The sequence below is a fragment of the Ctenopharyngodon idella genome, chromosome 3 (genome assembly GCF_019924925.1).
Source record: "Ctenopharyngodon idella isolate HZGC_01 chromosome 3, HZGC01, whole genome shotgun sequence".
Classification (NCBI taxonomy): domain Eukaryota; kingdom Metazoa; phylum Chordata; class Actinopteri; order Cypriniformes; family Xenocyprididae; genus Ctenopharyngodon; species Ctenopharyngodon idella.
In genome coordinates, this window is record NC_067222.1 from 22,294,410 (window position 1) to 22,318,958 (window position 24,549).

Here is a 24,549-nt window from a genome sequence, read left to right on the forward strand (position 1 = left end):
GTTATCACCAGGTTATCCCAGCCCGTGGGTTCACACTTCACAGAAACGAAACCGCGCATAATGAATTTCTCATTCGTCACTGAGGTACCCACTCGCGCGCGCCTCCTCTGACGCAGCAGGGAACAAGAGGATATGACGAACTTAAGAGCCCCCACAATTCTCCGCGCAGATCCGCTTTCCCTTCCTTGAGAGTTAAGATGGCGGACCGGCGGCGACGGAGACGGCGCGCCTCTCAGGACAGCGAGGAGGAGGACGAGTCCGCCTCGGGCTCCGAGAGCGGGAGATCCTCCTCGGCCGGCCGGAAGCCTCGCGGAAGAGATCCCGAGCCGGTCGAATCACCAGTGGAGCGCGTCGCCACCAAAAGAGACGATGAGTCGGAGTGTGTGAGTGTGTGGCTGTAAATCTGCTTTTATAATCAGGGCCGATCTGAGTGTGTGCGGTTTATAGTGTTTCAAACGGTCTAAACACGGGTCAAGGCGTGATATAAATGTGGACGTGTCATGTGATGTGGCTCTTTTTGTCTCCAGCCCTTGATTTAGATGTTCAAGTGTGTAACAGGCGCCTGTTCCTAGTTATTTCACAGGAATATACAATCCCTGATGTGTCTGTGGTTCTGCTTTAATGTACATTTGGTGTTGACCTCTTTTGACCTTAAAATGACTAGCTTTCCACGATTTAACCCAGTGGTTTTCCATCCTGGTCCTGGAGGTTCCCTTGCCCTGCACATTTCGGATGCCTCCTCTATCTTACACCCCCAACTTAACTCATCAGCTCAGTAGGCTCACTAAACAGGCTCCCTGAAGGTTAAGGAGACCACTGAGATGTCTAGTACATTGGGAGACCTCCAGGAATAGGGCAGAGGAACACTGATCTACCTTGATACTTGGACGAAGGTGAATTAGCTCTTGCATGTAATGGCAAAAACATCTGGTTGGCTCAGAGAAGATATCTTGCATAAGATGTTTAGGGTTTTGATAAGCAAACCGAATGACATTTGAGGTTCCTAGATGTTTTACATCTGATCTGTCACTCTGAGTGCGCCGTTCCGTAAAGAGAAGAGAGAAATCTGCTGACCAAGAAGAGGAAGTTCAGCGTTGTTTTAAACTGGATGCGCTGTATGTTATGAATTATGAAGTTTCCCTTTCTTGACTGTTGGTTTCAGATCATTTTTTCTTAGGTTAGACACATTTTTAAACAAGGCTTTTGTTGATTTAAGTGTGCTTTGTTTGGCTGGATATTTGATTCTGATCTCTTTCTGTTTAGGAAAGTGAAGATGGTGTTGGTGAAGGTGAGTGTATCTCTTTCACTTTTGTCTTTTTGCTACTGTATGTTTTGTGATTTCAGTTTTGACAAGCTGCCTGTGGTTCAATAGGTTCATGATCTGCAGCCACTTATTTCATGTTAAATAACTATGAACTGTCACTCTTGATGACTAGTTCCGTAGTCATGTTATTTGCTCTCGGAAATGAACAGACTTGCTGAAATGGCTGACTTCTTTTCTTCAGCAGTGCTATCAGACTATGACAGCGCTGATCTGGAGGAGAATGGATCGCACACAGAGGTAAGTCTCTATGGCAACACTATTTAGGGGGCTTGTTGGGAACTCAATCAGTGCTGTAAAAGACAATGCCGCGATGAATCAGTACAGATCCAGACTGGGCTGTCGGACTGCTGGCTGGTGTGTGTGGGGTACAAAATGTCTCCATCGCAGGCAGTCTGTTTTCTTGCTCAGTCGTTGTGAGAGCACTACCCTTTCTTTGTGGAGAATTTGGATTTAAGAGTGTGATTATGGTGGTTTAATTTAGTCATTTTAAATGTGACCTGCCTAATTTATGATTTAGAAAGAACTGATTTAGTAGAGACTCAGCTGGGGAGATATTTTGTAAGCAATAAATGTGGTTCGCTTATCTCTTGTGGCATTAAGAGTACTGCCAATGCCGAGCCCCATGCTGTTAGTGCATCTGTAGTCCTCATCTAATTTTAGTGGACCTGGTATGATGCACCATCCTCACTTTTTGCTACTCTTTCTTTTAATGCAAGTAGCGTTTTGATGATTGCAGGACGTATCATTAGGTAATTTAGGCATATTAGAGCGCGCTCGGGTTCATTGGTTGTGAGGTTGTGGTGAAATTGGATGGGGTTGTAGATTTCAGCTCATCGGGTATAGTCTGGGCTGTCTTGGAAGCTGATGCTCGTTCCACTTTGTTTGGTGTCCTAGCAACCCTTTGCTATCGTTCAGACCTACGTAAAGCTGGCTTTCATTCTCTGCAGACAAACATGGTCTGCTCACAGTTTCAAAATGCTGGGTTTAGGAGAGATTTCCAAACTGGAACAACCATGAAAAATGTACTTTTAAGTTGGGCATGTTTTTGTTTTGTAATAACATACAGTATACTGTGTCTTTGTGGTGCAGATAATGTATAAATAGTGAAAATAAATGCATGAGCTCAAGAACACTTTATGAAGTATTTAATTTACTAAATGAATGCTTAATTTCCTGAAAAATAAAAACTGTTGTAATATGCAGTACTGTGCAAAAGTCATAGGCCACCATTAGATGTTGTTTTAGCCATGGTATGATGACCATATATAATTAGTTCTCAGTCTCTTTATTAGAATATAACCAGAAAATACAGGAAATTTGTATGCAGTATTAAAAACAGGAAAAAAATGACTTCTATAGGCTAAAGTGGCAAGTATATAGCGACCTCCATTTACACTTAATCAATAGCAGGAACCTGCCCTCTTAAACCTGAATGGAAAAGACTGGAAGGTCAAGAAAACTTTCTGATGCGAAATTTCTCAGATTTTCTTCTTTGAGAAAATGGTAGTCCAGGAGGACTAAATACTGATTTTTGCTTAAAGAAGCCATTTGGTTCTGAATTCTTTTTAAAATAGTGTACACATTTCCTGTATTTTCTGTTTCGTATTGTAATAAAGACCAAAAAATAAATATGGATGTTCATTAAAATGATCGGGTATCGGCTCCGATACTGCCATTTTTGCCGGATCGGGTATCGGCCGGATGGGACCGATCCAAATCCGATATTGTGCATGTACTATTCTGTGTTATTGTTAAGCTCCACAAAATGCACAAAAACATTAAAAAGCACCATAAAGTTTCTGTGCACTATACAGGTGCTGGTCATATAATTAGAATATCATCAAAAAGTTGATTTATTTCACTAATTCCATTCAAAAAGTGAAACTTGTATATTATATTCATTCATTACACACAGACTGAAATATTTCAAATGGTTATTTCTTTTCATTTTGATGATTATAACTGACAACTAAGAAAAATCCCAAATTCAGTATCTCAGAAAATTAGAATATTGTGAAAAGGTTCAATATTGAAGACACCTGGTGCCACACTCTAATCAGCTAATTAACTCAAAACACCTGCAAAGGCCTTTAAATGGTCTCTCAGTCTAGTTCTGTAGGCTACACAATCATGGGGAAGACTGCTGACTTGACAGTTGTCCAAAAGACGACCATTGACACCTTGCACAAGGAGGGCAAGACACAAAATGTCATTGCAAAAGAAGCTGGCTGTTCACAGAGCTCTGTGTCCAAGCACATTAATAGAGAGGTGAAGGGAAGGAAAAGATGTGGTAGAAAAAAGTGTACAAGCAATAGGGATAACCGCACCCTGGAGAGGATTGTGAAACAAAACCCATTCAAAAATGTGGGGGAGATTCACAAAGAGTGGACTGCAGCTGGAGTCAGTGCTTCAAGGACCACTACGCACAGACGTATGCAAGACATGGGTTTCATTCCTTGTGTCAAGACACTCTTGAACAACAGACTGCGTCAGAAGCGTCTCGCCTGGGCTAAAGACAAAAAGGACTGGACTGCTGCTGAGTGGTCCAAAGTTATGTTCTCTGATGAAAGTAAATTTTGCATTTCCTTTGGAAATCAGGGTCCCAGAGTCTGGAGGAAGAGAGGAGAGGCACACAATCCACGTTGTTTGAGGTCCAGCGTGAAGTTTACACAGTCAGTGATGGTTTGGGGTGCCATGTCATCTGCTGGTGTTGGTCCACTGTGTTTTCTGAGGTCCAAGGTCAACGCAGCCGTATACCAGGAAGTTTTAGAGCACTTCATGCTTCCTGCTGCTGACCAACTTTATGGAGATGCAGATTTCATTTTCCAACAGGACTTGGCACCTGCACACAGTGCCAAAGCTACCAGTACCTGGTTTAAGGACCATGGTATCCCTGTTCTTAATTGGCCAGCAAACTCGCCTGACCTTAACCCTATAGAAAATCTATGGGGTATTGTGAAGAGGAAGATGCGATATGCCAGACCCAACAATGCAGAAGAGCTGAAGGCCACTATCAGAGCAACCTGGGCTCTTATAACACCTGAGCAGTGCCACAGACTGATCGACTCCATGCCACGCCGCATTGCTGCAGTAATTCAGGCAAAAGGAGCCATAACTAAGTATTGAGTGCTGTACATGCTCATACTTTTCATGTTCATACTTTTCAGTTGGCCAAGATTTCTAAAAATCCTTTCTTTGTATTGGTCTTAAGTAATATTCTAATTTTCTGAGATACTGAATTTAGGATTTTCCTTAGTTGTCAGTTATAATCATCAAAATTAAAAGAAATAAACATTTGAAATATATCCGTCTGTGTGTAATGAATGAATATAATATACAAGTTTCACTTTTTGAATGGAATTAGTGAAATAAATCAACTTTTTGATGATATTCTAATTATATGACCAGCACCTGTATATAAGTGTTCTGAAGCCATTCCATAGTTTAATTCGAGGTACAGATACATATTTAAGTCGTTAAAGTTCACGTAAATGCCTCCCTCCGCTGCGGCTGTCAGTCGTTCTCCATTCAGCATTCAAACTGCGTGTCGCGTTCGGTTACAACAGTCAACACAAGGAAACTCTCTCCAAGATGAATCAATGTTTCTATTATTATACTTCATCTGTAGACAAAGATACTGGTAATACAGTACGCATCAATATATCTTCACTTTGTGCTTTTAACTTGTCAATGCGGAGCGCTGCCGCTGCGCGCTGTGACTCCATGATGCTTCGAGCGCATCATTCTGCACACAGGATGCGCATAAGCGCTTTGTGCCGCTCTGTATGGGAGCCGTTCATATTATAATACTTTTGCGCAATGAAAGATTGTTAATAGCATTTTTTTGTTCTGTCCTATCTATCGCTGCCTCATTAAAAAAAAACCTCCGCTATAAATTTAAAAGAAATGTCTTTTAATTTTATAGTATAGCCTATATTTATATATAAATAAAGTTTGTCATGTATGACTCAAACATTCATGAAAAACAAGCCATGAGTCATGGATGAAGGAATCAGCTGGACTCCTGTTTATTTTGAATGTCTACCAAGCTAGTGAAGCTATTGGTTTATTTACAGTTGTTGCACTGATGCACAATTATTTAATAAATAATTCACTACATTTGTGTCTATTTGTTATTTTGTTTTACAAAGTCAAGCCTGATACCTTGCACAAAAGAATGATCCCAGTTTCTTCCACACAGTGAGGCATACAGTTTATTAGGTAATTTAGCACTTTTTTTTATTTTTTTATTTTTACTTAAATATTGGATCAGTTTAGGCTGATACTGAATCCCAGGTATCGGAATCGGTATCGGAAGCGAAAAAGGTGGATCGGTGCATCCCTACATTAAAACATTGCTAAATCAACAAATCTGGTGGTGGCCTAAGACTTTTGCACAATTCTTCCCTATTCCTGATTTAGTGAAATCAATTGATGCTAATATTTCTCATAAAACATTTAAATACTATCTTATTTTTAGTTTTCATGTTAATTTTACTTTGTTTTAGTAATTTTGTTATGCTTTTGTTATTTATTTATTTAAATATTTCTGTTTGGATTTTAATTTCAATTTTAGTACTTAAACATTTCACTAAGGCTACATTTCTAATTGCTTTTTTTTTTCATTTGATATTTATATTTTATTTCAGCCTGGTTTAGTTAACGAAAACCATTTTTAATAGGTTTTTGTTAATGGAAAAAGTCTTTGTATTTATTCTGCTTCAAATATGCTGATATATATTTGTTCTGTTACATTTTATTTTAAGGTGTGCTTGTTACAGTGTAAATGCACATTAGTACGGAATAATATTAATTGACAATGTGTACTTTAGGGTTAGTTGCTTGTAATTATGCATAATTTACTGTTATTTCTCTTGCAAGTACATGTATTGTGTAACAAGCATACTGTGAAATAAAGCATTACCATTTGTTCTTGCAGTTTTATAGCTTTGGGTTTCTAAAAATTGGATGTACTTGAATGGAGGTTGATGTGCTGTATTTTGGTTTGTTTCCTGACCTGAGAATTTGCTGTTATTTGGTGTTTGTGTTCCTCTCAGGGAGGAGAGGATGAGGAGGAAGTAGAGCATTTCAGTGATGACGAGGCCTCACGTCCTGCAGCAGAACCGAAGCCCGCTGCAGATGCCCCGACAGAAGAGCTTGGTGAAGTGGAGGAGAGAGATGAAGAAGTCAAGGAGGTTAAAACAGATGAGAAGGGGAATCTAGCCGGGGAGCGACAGAGTGGAGATGGACAGGTATGGAAGAACAGAACATTGCATCTTTTCCTTAGGGCTGGGTGGTATATTGGGTTTGTACTTTATATATATATATATATATATATATATATATATATATATATATATATATATATATATATATATATATATATATAAAAAATTATAAACGATATAGGATGGGGTAATACCGTTAATGTCGATATACAGTAGCCTAGTTTATTACGAGCACATCTGAAAAATGGCAAAGGAGAAAGTGCATAATCCAATATGTCCTAATTATGAGACATGCTTTATATTAAGGGCTTCAAAATAACTCGTAAGATGTTAACACGCATAGTTCAATGCGGCTTGGCCCGCCAGACGCTCTTGACAGATACATGTGATATGTGTTTGAGATGTGGCTTTCCTCAGTGCATAACTTGATACAGGTATATTCTCCATCTGTACATGTTAGAAAGTCTCTGCTAAACTTCTGTGAACAAGCTCCGCCACGCTAAACAGACAGAGCAACAGAATAGGGGCGGCATAATTCTGACTGAAATATAGCTACATGTTGCTAACGTTTGTTGTTGGACATTAAATGTGAATGTTTGAATGCATTGTATTAGCAAGAACATTTAGTTTGAAAGAAATAATTAAAACACTCCTTGGACACACTGCCACAGACTTGACTTAGACGATGCTAAATCACTGATATTCTTAATTGTAAAGTATTTTTAAGCCAAAACTTAAGTTGAGACTCGTAAATGATTACAGGAGAGCACAGAGGACCCTGAGAATAAATCGGGAAGTAAAGGCCAGAAGCTGGATGATGATGAGGACAGGAAGAATCCAGCATACATCCCCCGAAAAGGCCTTTTCTTTGAGCATGACGTGAGAGGCCAGGCTACAGAGGAGGAGAGGTGAGAGACCAGATGGTTTTTCTTACAAGGAAAATATAACTTTTCAACTATAAAATCATATTTTAATTAATGAAATTAAAGATGAGTTTCAAGTGTTGAAACTGACACAAACTGTATGGTTCGTAAATCTCATGTAATTCTCTTTTTCTATGCACCCATCTGTCACCAGGCCTAAAGGCAGACACAGGAAGTTGTGGAAGGACGAGGGCCGATGGGAACACGACAAGTTCCGTGAAGAGGAGCAGGCGCCAAAGTCCCGCGAAGAGCTTATTGCTCTTTACGGTTATGACATCCGCAACGGCACAGGGCCGAGTGACGGACGATCGTACCGCTCCCGAAAACCCAGGTGAGGTCATGTTTACTACTTTGCAGTTTGATGTTTGGTGGTATTGGTAAAATATAACCAATATGTTTAGTTGTGACACTTTTGGGTATGTATGTATGTAAGACATAAAAAGATAAGGGGATGAACTCCCGTCCAAAAAAAATCATCACACAGTAACTCCATGAAATAATTTATTTAAAGACATAACTAATTTATTTATTTATTTATTTTGTCATTTATTTTGACAGCATCCATTGTTTATTTCAGTTTTAGGTTGACTTCTGGGCCAGAACAACAGTCCATTCAGTTAAATTGGTTGATTAAACAAATAGAAAACACCAAATTATTTTAAAACAGCATATCATATAATACAAAGATACATTTTAGATGTGTATTAGATTTATTTTTATTTTAATTACTTTTTTTTTTTTTTTTTTACTTATTTATATACTATTATAAATTTTATATACACTATCATTCAAAAATTTGGGGTCATTAAGATTTTTATTTGTTTATTTTAAAAGACCCTAATACATATAATATATTTTATTTATTGTATTAAATTGATCAAAAGTGACAGTAAAGACATTTGTTAAAGATTTCTATTTCGAATGTCAAAGATGTTCTTTTAAACTTTCTGTTCTTTCAAACGTTCTGTTCTACATTAATAAAAAGAAATGTTTCTTGAGCATCAAATCATCATATTAGAATGATTTCTGAAGGATCATGTGACACTGAAGACTGGAGTAATGATGCTTAAATTAATAATCACAGGAATAAATTACATTTTAAATAGATTCATAAAAAAAAAGTCATTGCAAATTGTAATAATTTCACAATATTACTTACTTTTTTTTTTTGTGGTCGGTCATGCAAATTTTTGTTTGAATTGCCCACTAATATCTCCATGTTTCATTGCAGATATGCTGGTTCACCCAGTCGGGAGCCTAGGCGCCACCGTGACGGAGATAAGCCTGTGCGTACAACATGGCAGGGGCCTCCACCTGGCCACCGCAATGCCTCTCAGTCTGTTACCCTACAGTCAGGACCTCCTCCTGCTCCCCCTGCAGTACCCAAACCCTCCGGGCGACCCTTGACTCAACCTCCACAGCGCAGCTTCCAGGGCAGTCGAGCCTCGTCGGCCCCCCACAGGACAGAAGGTCGAGGGCACCTGAAGCCCAGTCTAGATGGCCCGCCACCTCGAGGTGTGCGGCCACAGCCTGGGGAAGGTGAAAGGGGCCCAAGGCTCAGGGGCCGTGGCTCTCATGCTGTTCATGCTGACCGTAGCCCAGCTGTGGTGGTGGAGGACATCCGCAGCGAGGAAGAAGAGGAAGAGGGTGAGATTCCAACAGCCACGACTACATACACTGCTCACCACTACAAGACGGAGAGAGAACGGGTTCCGTCACCACGAAAGCAAGATCCGGGCCCAGCGATGGAAGGGGGCAGTGCAGCTGGTCAGATGAGAGAATCATCTCCGCCTCAAGAGAGGACGGTGGAGAAGAAATCGTACTCGCTTGCGCGGAGGGCGACTCGAACGCGAACGTCTGATCTCGGTAAGCAGGCGTCGTTAGATGACTCTTCGCCTGCAGTCCAGCAAACCCCAGCGGCAGCAAAGAGCGAGTCATGGCAAGAGCATAGTGATGCAGGAACACAAGGAGGACTAACAGGGCTCGACCAGGACCTGGCCCGCCTCAGTCTGGCGGGGCAAAACTGGGCCCAGAGCCCACCCTCCTACCTGCAGGCTGAGATGAGAGGTAATATTTACTTTTTGTGTATTTACCAGTGCTTCCCACACATAGACTTTACTTGGGCAGGCCACACAGGTACATTAACGGCTGCCCAAGTATATTTGGAGACACAATTTTGCTTTATTATTTTTATTCTTACACTTTTTTTTTTTTTTTTTTTTAATCCGCCCGAGATAATGAACGCCCTACGTGTTTCGTACTTGCTCGTTCTGTGCGTGCGAGAACTGGGGGGGCATTCATGATTCTGGAGGGGGCCGGTGGGGGAGATATCTATATTTTAGGGGCTCTATATTATAGCTGAGCCCCCAGCGTGAGTTTTCTTTTAAGGCGACCGTTATTTTAGAACATTTTAAATTCCTTGGTGACGCGTCATGCAGCCACACTATGACAGGTATCGTGTTTATTTCATTTTCCTTTTTTATTCAAAATATTCACAAACTTGTTAACTATATCCTGAATAATATGATATATTCTGACTGTCAAATATGTGGAAGTGAATGTGTTTTGTTTAAACACCTTTATAATGATCATGTTAGTTGATAAAACGGAGGATCTGTCGGATTTACATCACGCGAATTCATTTTTTCCCGAAATACATAAATGTAGGTGTGGCTGGTGAACTGGGAGAAGAGAGTAAACTTTGTTATATACGCAATGTATCTGATATGAATAAAAAACTGTCAAATTATAATTGAAAGGATTACTGCAGCTTCCATATCAGTTTTGAATTTGCATTTAACAAACTATAAATGTCTTTTTTTTTTAATATATATCCTAGTACTTCATGTAAATGTCTATTTAAATGTCTGAAACCTCAAATAAACATTGTGGTTGAAAACACTGAATAGTTGTGAAATATGAAAAGCAGTGAGTGCGTCCAGCAGCACGAAAGCAGGTTTGAATTTAGCAGTGACGCACTGAACGTTCAGATCACACCAGTGTGATCGTATGCATCAAAGGGTTAAAATCGATCGCGTTTCGGGGGTGAAGGGGGGACAATTTGAAACTGAGGGGGCACAAATCAGATCTGAGGGGGCAATGCCCCCTTTTGTCCCCTTGTGGCGCCGGGACTGTGCAGAGACGTGGTGGATATTTCACAAAGACAGGGCTCGACAGTGCGGAAGCTTCTGTGTGCGAACTGTAAAATGTATTTAAGAGCACGTGTGTGAATAAAGCAATATCCCTCTGGTTGTGTTTTCCAAGCGATTGCTAATGAACTTGAGTTGATGAATTATGACAATGTCTACTTTATGGCCTTTATATAATGTTTTAGATGGTTGTAAGAATGCATATTTTGTCTCTCATCTGAAGGATCAGCCCGCAATAGTATAGTGTGTTTTTTTTTTTTGTTTGTTTGTTTTTTTTTTTCCTTCTGGGCATTATTGGTATTTTGGTTACACAATAAATTGTATTTAATTTGATTTCCATTTAATTCATAGAAAATTATTGTAGTCTCTGGCTGGGATGCTTCTCCACAGGAAGAAAAGACTAAGAACATTATTTGACCCACGTTATTCAATATATAGATTTTACTAGTGTCAGTGTAATCTGTCCCATTCACTGAGAGAGACTATGACAAAACAAGGAGAACTCTACCATTTAAATGCTGTAATTTTGCATAATTTACAATGCATAATAATGCATAATATTAGTATGTAATAGTAGCCTATGTAATTAATTAATTTCAATAAATAAAAATCACGCATTATTTGTTGTTTGTCACATATAGTATACCATTTTTGGCCGTAGGTAATAGGATTTTCCACCCGGCTACCACCGCAAGTATATTTCAAACCTGTGGGAAGCACTGTTTGTTTTGCAACCATTTTTAAGAACATTTTCTGCGTTTTTGTCCCTAACAGGCATCCGTAGTTCCATGCACATAGCAGGAGGCCCTCCACAGTATGGAAACATGGAGGATATGGTGAGACAGCTGGTCAATTTATAATTACAAAGACCCTTAAAAACTTAAAACAATAAATAAATAAATAAATAAAATAATAAATAAACCGAATTTATTTTCATAATTCATTTACAATTCTATTGTATTTTCTAAATGCATATTATAGATGTTATTGAGACCAATTTATTTATTTACCATATTTTCTGCAATATGTTGCTTTTTTTTTTTCTTCTTTTTTTTTTTAATCACGTGCTGCGACTTGCATTCCAAAGTGACTTATATAATGCAATTAATGTCAAGTACGCAAAATGTGTGCTAATTGCTCACATTTGGATTTGTTTCACTGCAAAATAAATTTTAGGCTTGGTGTTTGAATCCCACTATAATTTGTTCTGTTCTAAATACCGTTAAATTTAAAGGATTTGTTGTGAAATGAGGGGAACTCAAATACATAAAGTGTTTATAATGTTTGTAAATGTTTCATGTTACTCCACCTCTGCAAGCTCATGTTCAGCTGTGTCCATTTTTGAGTGCAACGCCTACATCTCAAAGTCCAGTTAACAACTGAAATACACATTCTGCATGTTTCTTTTTCAAAATTTCTGTTGCGCTCGAATGGATATCATATGGAAGAAAAGATCTGTCTCTACTACCTCTTAGATGCTTCTCAGTAAAGGCCAATTCGGCAAATGTTTTGCAAATCACTGACCAAGGCAAAAGTACATAAATTATTCGCACCTAGCTCAATGCAAAGCTTAAACATACAAAGGACCTAATTGTAGAGTTGCAGGCTGAATGTACATTTTGCATGTGGTGTCAATGAGTCTATAGGGATTCATCATAATAATATTTCTAATTTTCATAATATAAAAACAGGCGCTGATGAGAGAGATAAATTACAGCCTTGTATTTCATCACTTATTTCTTGTTCTCAGAGTGTTGGTGGTGGCCGAGCTAAGCGGTATTCATCACAGCGCCAGAGGCCAGTTCCTGAGCCTGCGCCCATGCACATAGGAGTCATGGAGGGCCATTATTATGAACCCAGTGAGTGCAGTACTCATTTTGGCCTGTAGAGGGCAGTTCTAAGTTAAATGGGTCATGTGTGTGTCCTAAATTCACCTACTGAATATAGTAATACTTATTCACTTATTTTTATGGTGATCATACATGCAAGATAATGACTATCATTTCTCCATGCAGTGTCTTTCCAGGGACCAATCTACACGCATGGGGAAAGTCCAGCAGCCTTGCCCCCTCAGGGCATGCTTGTTCAACCTGAGATGCACCTGCCACACCCCACCCACCCCGGACACCCAGGTGAGAGATGTGAACATCTGCTTGAAGTTGGCTCTTTACTAAATGCATGTTATTGGTCTTATTGGGAATGATTCGTCCATGCATGTTATTACATGATTTATTTTTTATTTTGACCCAAGTTTTGTTCAAAATGTCATTATTTCAATCTTGAAATGACTGAATTTTCTCTGGTGATGTATGCAGGCCTTTTGCAATCATTTTGTCTGCTTAAACCCTGCTCCTTTCTGACAATCGACAGCAAGCTCACATTCAGATCTGCCTTCATCCAAACAACCAATGGATAGATTAGATTAGATTTGTCATCTGTGTATTATTCCTCATTTGTGTTGATTTTAATGCCTCAAAAGGAAGTTTTGATGTAATTTCAACATTAACGTTTCAAATATTGTCTGCCTTTCAGGCTTGCATCCGCACCAGTCAGGAGGGCCCATGCCCAATCCTGCTCTTTACGCCGCTCCACCCGTTTCTTTGTCACCTGGGCAACCGCCTCCACAGCAGCTGCTACCCCCACCCTTCTACCCTCCACCAGGTGTCATGACCTTTGGGAACACCAACTACCCGTACCCAGCTGGAGCTACGCTACCTCCAATGTACCCCAACCCCCAGGTGAGCCTGTTTGACTGTAAATAAGTGTTACTTGCATCCTGTGACCAGTGCTGGGTGGATTTCTTGCAAACTGTTGTCTATTACTGAATACAAATTACATGATGACAATTGTTGTTAAAGGGTTAGTTCACCCAAAAAATTCTGTCATTACTCACCCTCATGTCGTTCTACAGCCGCAAGACCTTCATTTATCTTTGGAACACAAATTAAGATATTTTTGATGAAATCCGGTGGCTCAGTGAGGCCTCTATTGAGAGCAAAGCCACCAAACCTCTCAAGATCCGTAAGGTACTAAAAACATATTTAAAACAGTTCATGTGAGTTCAGTGTTTCTACCTTAATATTATAAAGTGACGAGAATACTTTTTGTGCACCACCAAAACAAAATAACGACTTTTCAAAAATATCTAGGGATGGCTGATTTCAAAACACTGCTTCTGAACTTTACGAATCCTTTTTTTTTTTAATTAGTGATTCAGATCTCCTATCAAACGGCTAAACTGCTGAAATCATGTGACTTTGGCACTCCAAACCACTGATTCGATTTTTTTGGTGCACAAAAAGTATTCTCGTCGCTTCATAATATTAAGGTTGAACCACTGTAGTCGAACTGTTTTAAATATGTCTTTAGTAGCTTTCTGGGCATCTTAAAGTGTTAATTATCTTGCTGTCAATAGAGGCCTCACTGAGCCATTGGATTTTATCAAAAATATCTTAATTTGTGTTCTGAAGATGAACAAAGGTCTTACGGGTGTGGAACGACATGAGGGTGAGAAATTAATGACAGAATTTTCATTTTTGGGTGAACTAACCCTGTAATGTAATCTATTACACATTTTAGGTAATATATTCTGACTATTCTGGATTAATTTTAGATTACTTTAGACCTTACTTGTCTCACAGATTTGAACAAGAAAACCTTTTTATTCCAACAATGAAAATAAATCACTTTTATAAATATTTCATAGTTTTAGTATTGTTAATGCTGTGTGGCTTCTCAATTGTGTAATTATAGCCATCTGACTAGAGGGAATCTGTGTGTGCAATTTAAAATTTATAGACTTTCACTCCAGTATTAAGTATCTCAGGATTTTTGTTTCTTTGCATGCTTGACTTCCTCCTGTGCGTCTCTCCAGGCACAGTCACAGGTCTACGGTGGTGTGACGTACTACGACACGGTACAGCAGCAAGCTCAACCCAAACGCTCCCCGCCCCGACGTTCCTCTCATCCCGTTACAGTCAGACCTCCCCCTCCTGAGGTAACAGCACATTACATCAGTCATTACATTCAGCCAGGAAAGATCAATCAGGTGGTTTGAAATGTTATTTCTAATGGTGATGCACAAAATATTGGTACCATATTGGTTACCTGCTGATATTATAGTTTGTTCAGTATTAGACATTTTAATTATGCATGTTCATTTACTCGGTTTAGATTACCATCATCTAACACTCCCTTAAAGGGTTAGTTCGCCCAAAAATGAAAATTCTGTCATCAACTCACCCTCATGTTGTTCCAAACCTGTATGAGTTTCTTCTGTTGAACACGAAAGAAGATATTTTGAAGAATGTTGGTAACCAGACAGTTGATGGTGGCTATTGACTTCCATAGTATTTATTTATTTATTTATTTTGTCCTGCTATGGTTACCAACATTCTTCAAAATACAAAGAGTTTGGTTCCAAAACGCGATAAACAGCATTTAAAAAAAAAAAAAAAAAAAAAAAAAAAATGGAGTTCTTGCCAAAATCTGGTATCTGGTCGGTATTGAAAAGTCAGTTTTTAATTTTACTCAAAATGTGATATCCGCCGTGTTATTCTGTCATGTTTTCTCCCTTACTTTCCAAACCACAACAAACGCCACTCTCCCTTCTCTGCAGAATGATACATCCGCTCAACCAATCACAGCGCATTATTCCATGCATTGTAAACAGTAATGACAGCGCTTTGAATACACCCGGCATCCTAGTTTTCCTTATCTACTTTGTGATCAACAAAAACAGAAAAATTAATCATTTTGATAGCATTGATGAACATGTGGTGGTTTCTGCAGTGGGTAAGAAACGTAAGCCATCGAAATCTAATCATTTACGTGAGGAGATTAAGAAGATGAGGAACTCGGGAGGAGAAAAAATGCCGACTGTTGCTTGTTCTCACACGACAGTATCAAACTTCTGTCACGGTTTCCAAAACTGAATCATGAACAGTTTTTAAAAGCCGTTTGACCAAGAATAATTAATTCTCGAATCTGGCATTGCTAGTTTTGATTCTAAACATCTGATAGAAAAAAAAACAAAGAAACATGATTGCTATAATCTGCACTGTCAGACAAGGATTTATCAGCTATATTTTACTTTGTCACACCAGTATAGCGACGCCCCTGGGTAGTTGCAGTCAATTCCAATGTACTTGGCAAATGTGTTGTTTTTATTTTAACTGTGCGGTGGCGCCAGATACTCTTTAATTGGTAATGACAAATGGTAAAAATGACATCAGTTTTTAATAATCTTTGAAAATCAATGATTTGAATTAGATTGGATTTGAATTTTTAATGTTATTATAACCTAAAGATGCTATGTGAAAGTTTGAAACAGAAAATAGTGGTTTTCATCTTGCCACTTTCTTGGTAAAACACATTTTTACTCAAATTAATCCAAATGGATTTATAGTGTTTTTGAACCAAACTCTTCATATCTTCTTTTGTGTTCAACAGAAGAAAAACTCATACAGGTTCGGAACCACTTGAGTGTGAGTAAGTAATGACAATTTTAATTTTTGAGTGAACTATACTTTTAAAGGTGATCTTTAAAAACACTAACTTAACACTATAAAATGCAAATCTCTAAATGAAAATACATGTTTCATACTGTACATTATGTAATATTGTGATGTCTAAATTCACTTGTGGCATTTAAAAATTATTTGAGTTTAGTGTTTATAATTTATTTACGCAAAATAGTATGTAATTTTATTAATGGCCATGTATCAGTTCTCGGCCATAACATGAAATAATTATCACTTTATCGTATTAGCCAAAATCTTTTAATAAATACAGTTGACAGTATATTTCTGGATGCTTTTCAATGAAAGGAAAAAAAGCAAACATTTGTTTCAACATTTGTTTCCATAGCCTCATGAGCAGCGCGCTGACATACACTGTGTTTCAAGTTATTATGCAAGTGACATATCAGTAGAATTTCAGTACAATAAACATTCAGATTTTCGTTTTTCTAAGAAAGTGTTTGTTTATTTATCAATGTCTTTTTAGATAACTGGTATCAATCTCAGACAAAATAATTTGCCAGGTACTTAGGTAAATGGAAACCCTACTTAAAGATGTTGTTCCACATTATTAAGCAGTTCACATGCAATATGGGGAGGAAGAAAGATCTTTCTGAAGATGAAAAGCATGAAATGGTGCAATGTTGTGCAAAAGGCATGAAAACAACTAATATTGTGTGAAAACTGAAAGCAGATTATTGATCATAGGATTTGTGAGTAATTTAGAGCACAGCAGAACTCGGTCAGAAAGGCTTAAGGAAAGTTTTTGTCAAACAAGTTAATTGTATTAAAAGGGCAGCTATAAAAAAAAAAAGCCAGTGTTGAGCAGCAAACAGGTATTTGAAGCTGCTGGTGTCTCTGGAGTCTTGAAGCTCTCCATGCAGGCTGGCAGTTGTGTAAAATTGCATTTTAGCCACCACTAACCAAACCTCACAAAGAGAAACATTTACAGTGGGTGTAGAAATACATTTTCAAACTGTTTTATTGCTATGGTGTTTTTTGCAGCATGAGATAGTGCATAGTGCATTGTATTTCAGAAGGCATCCTTCTCAAGCCTATCCTTCTTTTTATACCATAGCAGAAAATGGCCAGTTATGAACTCCACATATCTTGAAGTCATTTTGACACCCTCAGAGACCCTAAAGGGACCTTCCATCTCACTTCCCAATATTCTAGCCCAAATCATCACCCGCCAGCTCCCTGCTGACGTCGCAGTCTTATTGGAATGTGGTGGCCATTCACCAACCATCCAGAAATCCATCTGTCTAGACCATCCATTGTAGTACGGCATTCGTCAGTGAATAAAACTATTTAACTACTATCTTCATGTATTTCTACACCCACTGTAAATGTTTCTCTTTGTGAGCTTTGGTTAGGAGTGGCTGAAATGCATCTTTACGCACAACTGCCAGCCTGCATGGAGAGGTTATCAAGACTCCAGAGACACCAGCAGCTTCAAATACCTGTTTGCTGCTCAACACTGGCTTTTTTTTATAGCTGCCCTCTTAATACAATTAATTTGTTTGACAGGAACTTTCATTAATAAGCCTTTATCTGACCGAGTTCTGCTGTGCTCTAAATCACTCAAAAATCTTATGATAATTCGATAATCTCCATTCAGTTTTCACACAATATTAGTTGCATTTCATGCCTTTTGCACAACGTTGCACCATTTCATGCTTTTCATCTTCAGAAAAATCTTTCTTCCTCCCCATATTGCATGAGAACTGTGACTTGCTTAATAATGTGGAACAACATCTTTAAGTAGGGTTTCCATTTACCTAAGTACCTGGCAAACTATTTTGTCTGAGATACCTGTTATCTAAAAAGACATGGATAAATGAACGAACAAACAAACACTTTCTTAGAAAAACTAAAATCTGAATGTTTATTGTACTGAAATCCTACTGATATGTCACTTGCATAATAATTTGGAACACAGTGTATAGCGCCATTGCGCTTCGGGCAACCCGAGATCGAATCCTGGCTTGTGAACCTTTCCTGATCCCGTCCCCCTCTCTCTCCCACTTCGCTTCCTGTCTACTTGCTGTCCTATCATAACAAAGGCAAACATGTCAAAAATATATCTTTAAAAAAAAAAAAAAAAAATCAAGATGAAATCAGACAATTTTTTCTTACTCTCTCAATTAGTCACAAAATACAATTATGTATGCTTGCATCAGGATAAACAAATAATAATAAAAATAAATGTATGTAATAACACAAATTTTATATTTATTTTATTTTACTTTTACAAGGACCCGCAAGGTCCAAATGCTATAAAAGGGTTGCATATTGAAGAAATGACTAATCTGTTGACTGATTTATTTTTTTTAATAAAGTGTGATAGAAAGAGTTGCCAGTTTACATTACATTTCTGTAGAGTATTATATTAACAGCTGATTTTGTGCTTTGACCTTGTTCCTTCCATCAGGACCAGAGCAGAAACCCCGCTGAGGAAATTCGCTCCTAGCTGCCAGAGGGCGAGGAGGCCACGTGTCAGGACCAGCACCGCTTTTGTATAAATTGAATTCACCATTTAGGTTTTACCTTTTAGTTGTTTTATTTTATTTTCGCCTAGCTTAGTTTCACTGTCTTCATCCAAGGTTCTGTTTGCAGGTTTTCCTTCCTTTGTACTTCCATTCATAACCGGAAAGTGTTTTACCGTTGTTCTGCTATTCGTCTAGGAATCAAATATGCGGTCTTAAACAGTGAGACTTTTTTTTTTTGTTTGTTTGTTTTGTTTTGTTTTTCATGAACTCCTGTATCCCTGATGTCTCTTCTGACTGAAATTGTACGAGGCGGCTGGACTTTTGAATTTGAGTGTTTTAGTTGATTTTCTTCCTTTTAAATCGCCTTTTTCTCTGTTTTGCAAATATTTTTATTAAAAAGGAGAAAAGCACTACAACAAACTCGAGTATGTGAAAAGATGGACCCGCATTTTTAAATCTGAACCAGCGGTTAAGATGTAGTATGAAATCAGCCAGCAGACAGCTGTCATACACCTTCAAATGCACAAATGAAAGCCCTTTTCGCATGTTTGTCACTTTAAGACCGCTGTATCGCTCTGACTGCTTAACCTGCCGTGATGGTGCTAGTCCCACTTCACACTGGGACTGAACCGCTCAAACCTCCTCTTTCTGTCTGTCTGGCTGTCCCTTGTATCTTTAACATTGTACTGTTGAATTCAATACTGTAATTCTATTAAAGCGAAACGTTAACCTTGCCAGATACTGACCTACTTGACAGTGGAACTCGCTTGATTAGCTTTCTGTTGTAAGTGTACATATTAAAGTATATTGAAGCCAGTGGTTTAACGAATAATACTAAGAACTAGTCATTTACGAAATGCTGTCAATATGAACAAAGCAAGCAGGGAAACCTAGCCAAGCCTCTTTCACTTTGAATTTAATTTTTAAAATTAGCAGTTATTCATTGTTTTTCTTTTTATAAATAGTTATGGTTGCAATTGTTTTCTTTGAGGCACACTGTACAGGCATGCATGGTTTTATAGATATATTTCTTTGTGAAAGCAATTCTAGATGGCAACTTTGGCTGTGAGCTGTTATTCTTTGCCCCACTGTGGGAGTGCTATGGATGCATCTTTTTAAATCGTTCCCTTTATGATTGTTTCCCCCCCAAAAAAAAAACCTAACAGTATAACTGAGATGTCGTCGTTCCCAGCGTTGTTTAGACATGGCTCATAAAGACTATTAGAAGATGTTGTATTCCGTTCTATGCCTTAAAGAGTTCATTGGTTTGACATATCTGTTTTTGTTTGATTAGACCTGACAACACTGTGAGGGCTTGTATGTTTCATAGATGTTTGAATAATAATAAGTGTTTCATTTTTGCGATTTTTGTTTTGTGGAGCAATGTCAGGAGATAAAATTAAACAAGAACTGAATATAACATTCGACTTGTCCTTGCTTTTTGGTTTGTAAATGGGGATTTATTTATTTTATAACTAAACAAATAAATATATAATATATAAACTAAACAAGTATATATTGTATACCATATTGGCTTTTTTTATTTATTTTTTTAAAGGATTTAATTTTAGCTGCATCTGAAATTGTATGTAATTATGCATGCATATTTCCTTTAATAATCCTCACCGTTAGATGTAATCTTTAACAACTTAAATATAATTTTTATACTGCATATTACAATGCTGTGATACCTTAATTTACTTGTAGCATTTGAAACAATTAGAAACCATTTTTTAATATTAGAAGTTCTCTTTTTTTTTTTTTTTTTTTTCCCCTATTTATTTATTTTTGGATTTTATTTATTTGGACAATCATTTTACAGTTTTAATATCACCCACATGAAAAAATATTATAGTAATTTATAGTAAATACTGTAGTGTTTTTGAAACATACTATAGTAAAGTACTTGAATTAATTTGTGGTAATTCTGTAGTAGTTCTGGTAATACAACTATAGTAATATAAACAAAATAATTTACCAAATACTGTACTAAGTTTTCTAAAACGATAGGGTATATTATACTACAATGAATACACTACAGTTTACTGTAGTAAAAACTAAAGTATACTACAGTATTTATTACAGTTGATCAGTTCACTATAGTTAACACTACAGTATGCTGTAGCATTCATTAACAAAGTGTTGTAAATACTATAATACAGTATACTATTTACTATAGTGTGGTTCAAAAACACTATAGTATTTACTATAAATTACTATAGTATTTTTTTTCATTGGGTTTGTCTATCAATGTACATAGTTTTACTTTTTTTTTTTTTTTTTTTTTTTTTTGCTGCTGCTGCTTTATGCGTTTTCTGTTCATCTCTCCCATCTGGTAAATATCTCCATTTTCCATTAATGTTCAAAGACATGAAATATGAGCAATATTATTGGTGGTAAAAAGCATTCTAGTTTGTAAACACAGAATGGTCGACCCTGCGTTTGTCTGCGTTGCCGCCTGTGGTTGTGTGCTAAACTGTGACTTTGCCAAAAGCGAAGCGTCGCCTTCTGCCGCATCCAACCCTGCCAAGAGGGAGTGAGCGATGCGGCGGAACGCGCCGCTGCTGCCGCTTGAACTCTTTTATAGCAGCGCGCCTCACAATTACACCTCAGCCAGTAGAGCGCCATAGTTAGACCGTAATTTAGAAATTCTTTCAGATAATTTGACATTTTGCTTTGGATGTATTGTCTTTAACGAGGCATTGCTGCGTTTGCAACTGTTGTTTAGAGAAATACAAAATAAAACTTTTGCTTTCCACAGGCCATAAAGCCTTTTCGAAATCAGACGGCCTAGACTGTTTGTTCACCAGCAAACATACATAGACTTACGGGTTTTAAAAATATACGAGATAGACTTAATTATAGATTATTTCAGCAGTAGAATGTGAAACCAAACCAACAGATTTTTTTTTTTTTATAAGAGAAAAAGGGGGTCAGGTTTTATAGTGGTGTCGCTGTCAGTGCCTCAGAATGTCCACTAGGGGGAAGTAATGCCTTTATTCTTCAGTGCTGCACACTGTCACACTTTATACAGAAACCGCAACCTCACAACAATAAATACAGTAGGGGGATTGAGAGATTGATTTTCTCTCTTTTTCTTTTATATTTGGCTATAATAACTTTTGTTTATTAATTCTGTAGAACATTTTTATATAAATGTACTCAAATATGAGTTGTAAGGTGGACTTTTGAACTGTTAATGTTGAAATTGTAATCTATTTGAGAATTTTTAACAGTTTTAAAGCTAAAATGAAATAAAATATAAAAGATGGGAGGAAAAAAAGCTTAAATTAAAAAAACAACTAACTCTTAAAAGTAACTAACTTAAATAAGTTGAAATACTAAAACCACTAAAACTGAATTAAGCTAAGTAGAAATATTTTTAAAAAATGAATAAAAATGACAAAAGCAAACATAAAAAAATAAAGTTATATATATAAATAAAAAAGTCGATTCAAAATATTAATAAATGGGCATGGTTTCACAGACAAGGCTTAGATTAAGTCAGGATTAGGCCTTAGTTCAATTGACCCTTCGCCGGGAGTTTGATTGACAAGCGATCTAACCAATCATAACGCCGAATCCGCCATTTTGTCCGACAAAGCAGTCAGGAGTTAGAAGATTAACCTCGGTGGACTTGAACTTGAAAAATGGTGTGTACTGACGTCTTTCCACGTTTGAAACAATATTCATTCTCATGTTCATTCATGTTTATCTGATGATAATAATTTAACTAGTAGGAAGAGATGATCGGTTCACGAACCGCTTGATCTGTGAAACCGGGGGTATGAGTATTTAAATTAATACTCAGCACTGCTAACGATGATCCTAACAATCTTTTTATCAAAAGCCAAGGGTCTTGGTGTATAGAGAGACTGTTTGATATTCTTTTTTTGCATTAAATTAACATTTTACTCAATTCATTGGTAACACTTTAAGGTTTCATTTGTTAACGCATTAGCTAACATGAACTGACAATGAGCAATATATTTTAGTTAGTAAAAATATAATTGTTCAGTGTTTGTTCATGTTAGTTCACAAACACAACTTTTATTATTTTATTAATGTATTAGTAAACGTTGAAATTAACATGAACTAAGATTAATAAATGCCGTAGAAGTGCAGTTCATTGTCAGTTCATGTTAACTAATGTAGTTAACAAATGAAACCTTATTGTAAAGTGTTACCAATTCATTTTAATATGGGAGGGATACACATTAAAATGTTAGTGCTTTTTAAATATTTTATTTTAAATTGTTTTTGTTGTTGTTTATAGAATATTTTGTTTACTATATTTCCCACATGAAAAAGTAAAAATAGAACGAGAAAAACTTGAGTAGGCCTGAACCTTTGACTTGTACGTGAAAGTTGTCGGCTTGAAAAGATTCGGCTTTACTAGAAGTCTAAAAATAGTCTGATTTCAGCATAACCCATGGTCTCTACCAGAGTGTCAACCTCACAGGGAGCCTCTGTATTCACACCCAGTTTTCTGAAACCATCAAACCGATCACACTTGCAAAGTGACTCGGGGCAACAGTTATAGTGAAAGTGATCAAATTGTGATGATACTGCTTGAAACAATGGCTGCTGCATGCATCACCTTGACTTACACCCTATAGCAGAAAAAACCCTCTTCTGCCATTTGAATAATCATAATGTGATTATTATGCACAGTATTTGAAAGGAACAGTGCTAGTCTCACTGACCTACTTATAGAAGTATTTAGCCTGCATTCACTCTTTTGTGAAGTATGGTGGGTAGAACATACCTACACCATTGTGTACAGGTTCATGTTGCAAAACGTGTGAACTGGTGAGTCACAGTCCTGTGTCACTGCTGAAAGGGTGAAACAGGAAGTCGAGGGTTTCGTGTTACCAGATTTCGTCTTAATTTTCCAAGGTGCATGTATGTATAAAACAAGTATAACTAGTATTTCTAATATTAATGAATGAGGATTTGTTTCAAACCAGTATTAAACTTTAGACAACCTCAAATCAGGTTGCATCATAAGGAATAAATGCTCTTGTATGACTTTTACCCTGCAGAAAATATTGACTTGCATTGAATGATGCACCCGAGCCATATAGAGACCACAATATTCAAGATTATTACTATTAAAGTTGTTTTATTCCTGTTTTTTCAATCTAGCCATTCCCACTCTTTCATTGACAGCGACCCACATACATCTTCTCCGGCTGACCTCGTCTCTCCTCATCTGTTATGTATGGAATCTCTCTCATTCTGTCTCTCTGGAGCAGCAGTGACTTGCACAGACTAGTCAAACGTGATGAGGCCTCAGATTCTCAAAGGTCCCTTTTTAATTATTTTTTTTGCTAGACAATAAGCCTCGATATATTTCCAGCCAGACTGATGCAGTGTTTACAAACACACTCGCAGCAGTGCTTTCCCGCAGCAAAAGAAGGATACTGATCACGTGGCTGAATTTGTTTGTACGCTGCATCTGAGTTCACTGAAACGTGGCCTGATTTCTGGCTTCAGGCCGCAGATGACCTGCACGAACCTGACACACGTCACAGATTCTTTTAGAGTCACAAGCCCAAACTCATTCCAAGTTGTCATGGGGTAAACAGTGAGAAGGACCATATTTGCTTAAAGATGTTGTTCTTTTTCTACAGATCAGAACATCAATTTCCCTTTCATTTTTATTTTTAGGTTAAAGATTTCAGCATCTACTGAATGGTACCGAAATTGAGTTTGTATGTATAGCAACATTGTAAACCTGAATAAGTTGGCAAAACTAAAAAAAAGGCAATCGGTTATATAAAAAATTTTCAGTTAAGAAATTCAAAGATTAAGTTAGCAGAACTAGCAGATTTTTATTTTGTACTCCTACATTTAATTGTTCTTAACTTGAAATAAACTAATTCATACATTTAACTTAAAATTATCATGT

At 37.4% G+C, this 24,549-nt stretch overlaps 1 protein-coding gene across 4 annotated transcripts; it reads left to right on the forward strand.

The window, feature by feature from the left end:
- The first annotated feature begins 151 nt into the window (after positions 1-151).
- Positions 152-20,055, forward strand: casc3 (casc3 exon junction complex subunit). 4 transcript variants are annotated; one of them, XM_051886263.1, is made up of 14 exons: positions 152-383; positions 1,264-1,288; positions 1,506-1,561; positions 6,382-6,576; positions 7,315-7,460; positions 7,630-7,806; positions 8,707-9,542; positions 11,399-11,460; positions 12,375-12,483; positions 12,640-12,756; positions 13,157-13,362; positions 14,499-14,621; positions 16,076-16,114; positions 18,578-20,055. In XM_051886263.1, exons 1-13 carry the CDS (start codon positions 198-200, stop codon positions 16,106-16,108), a joined length of 2,271 nt encoding a protein of 756 aa, XP_051742223.1. In that variant the 5' UTR covers positions 152-197; the 3' UTR covers positions 16,109-16,114; positions 18,578-20,055. The 4 variants fall into 4 exon arrangements, with proteins under 4 accessions (XP_051742223.1, XP_051742224.1, XP_051742221.1 ...); XM_051886264.1 differs by having other exon boundaries at positions 16,076-16,110; XM_051886261.1 differs by lacking the exon at positions 16,076-16,114.
- Positions 20,056-24,549: the final 4,494 nt, after the last annotated feature.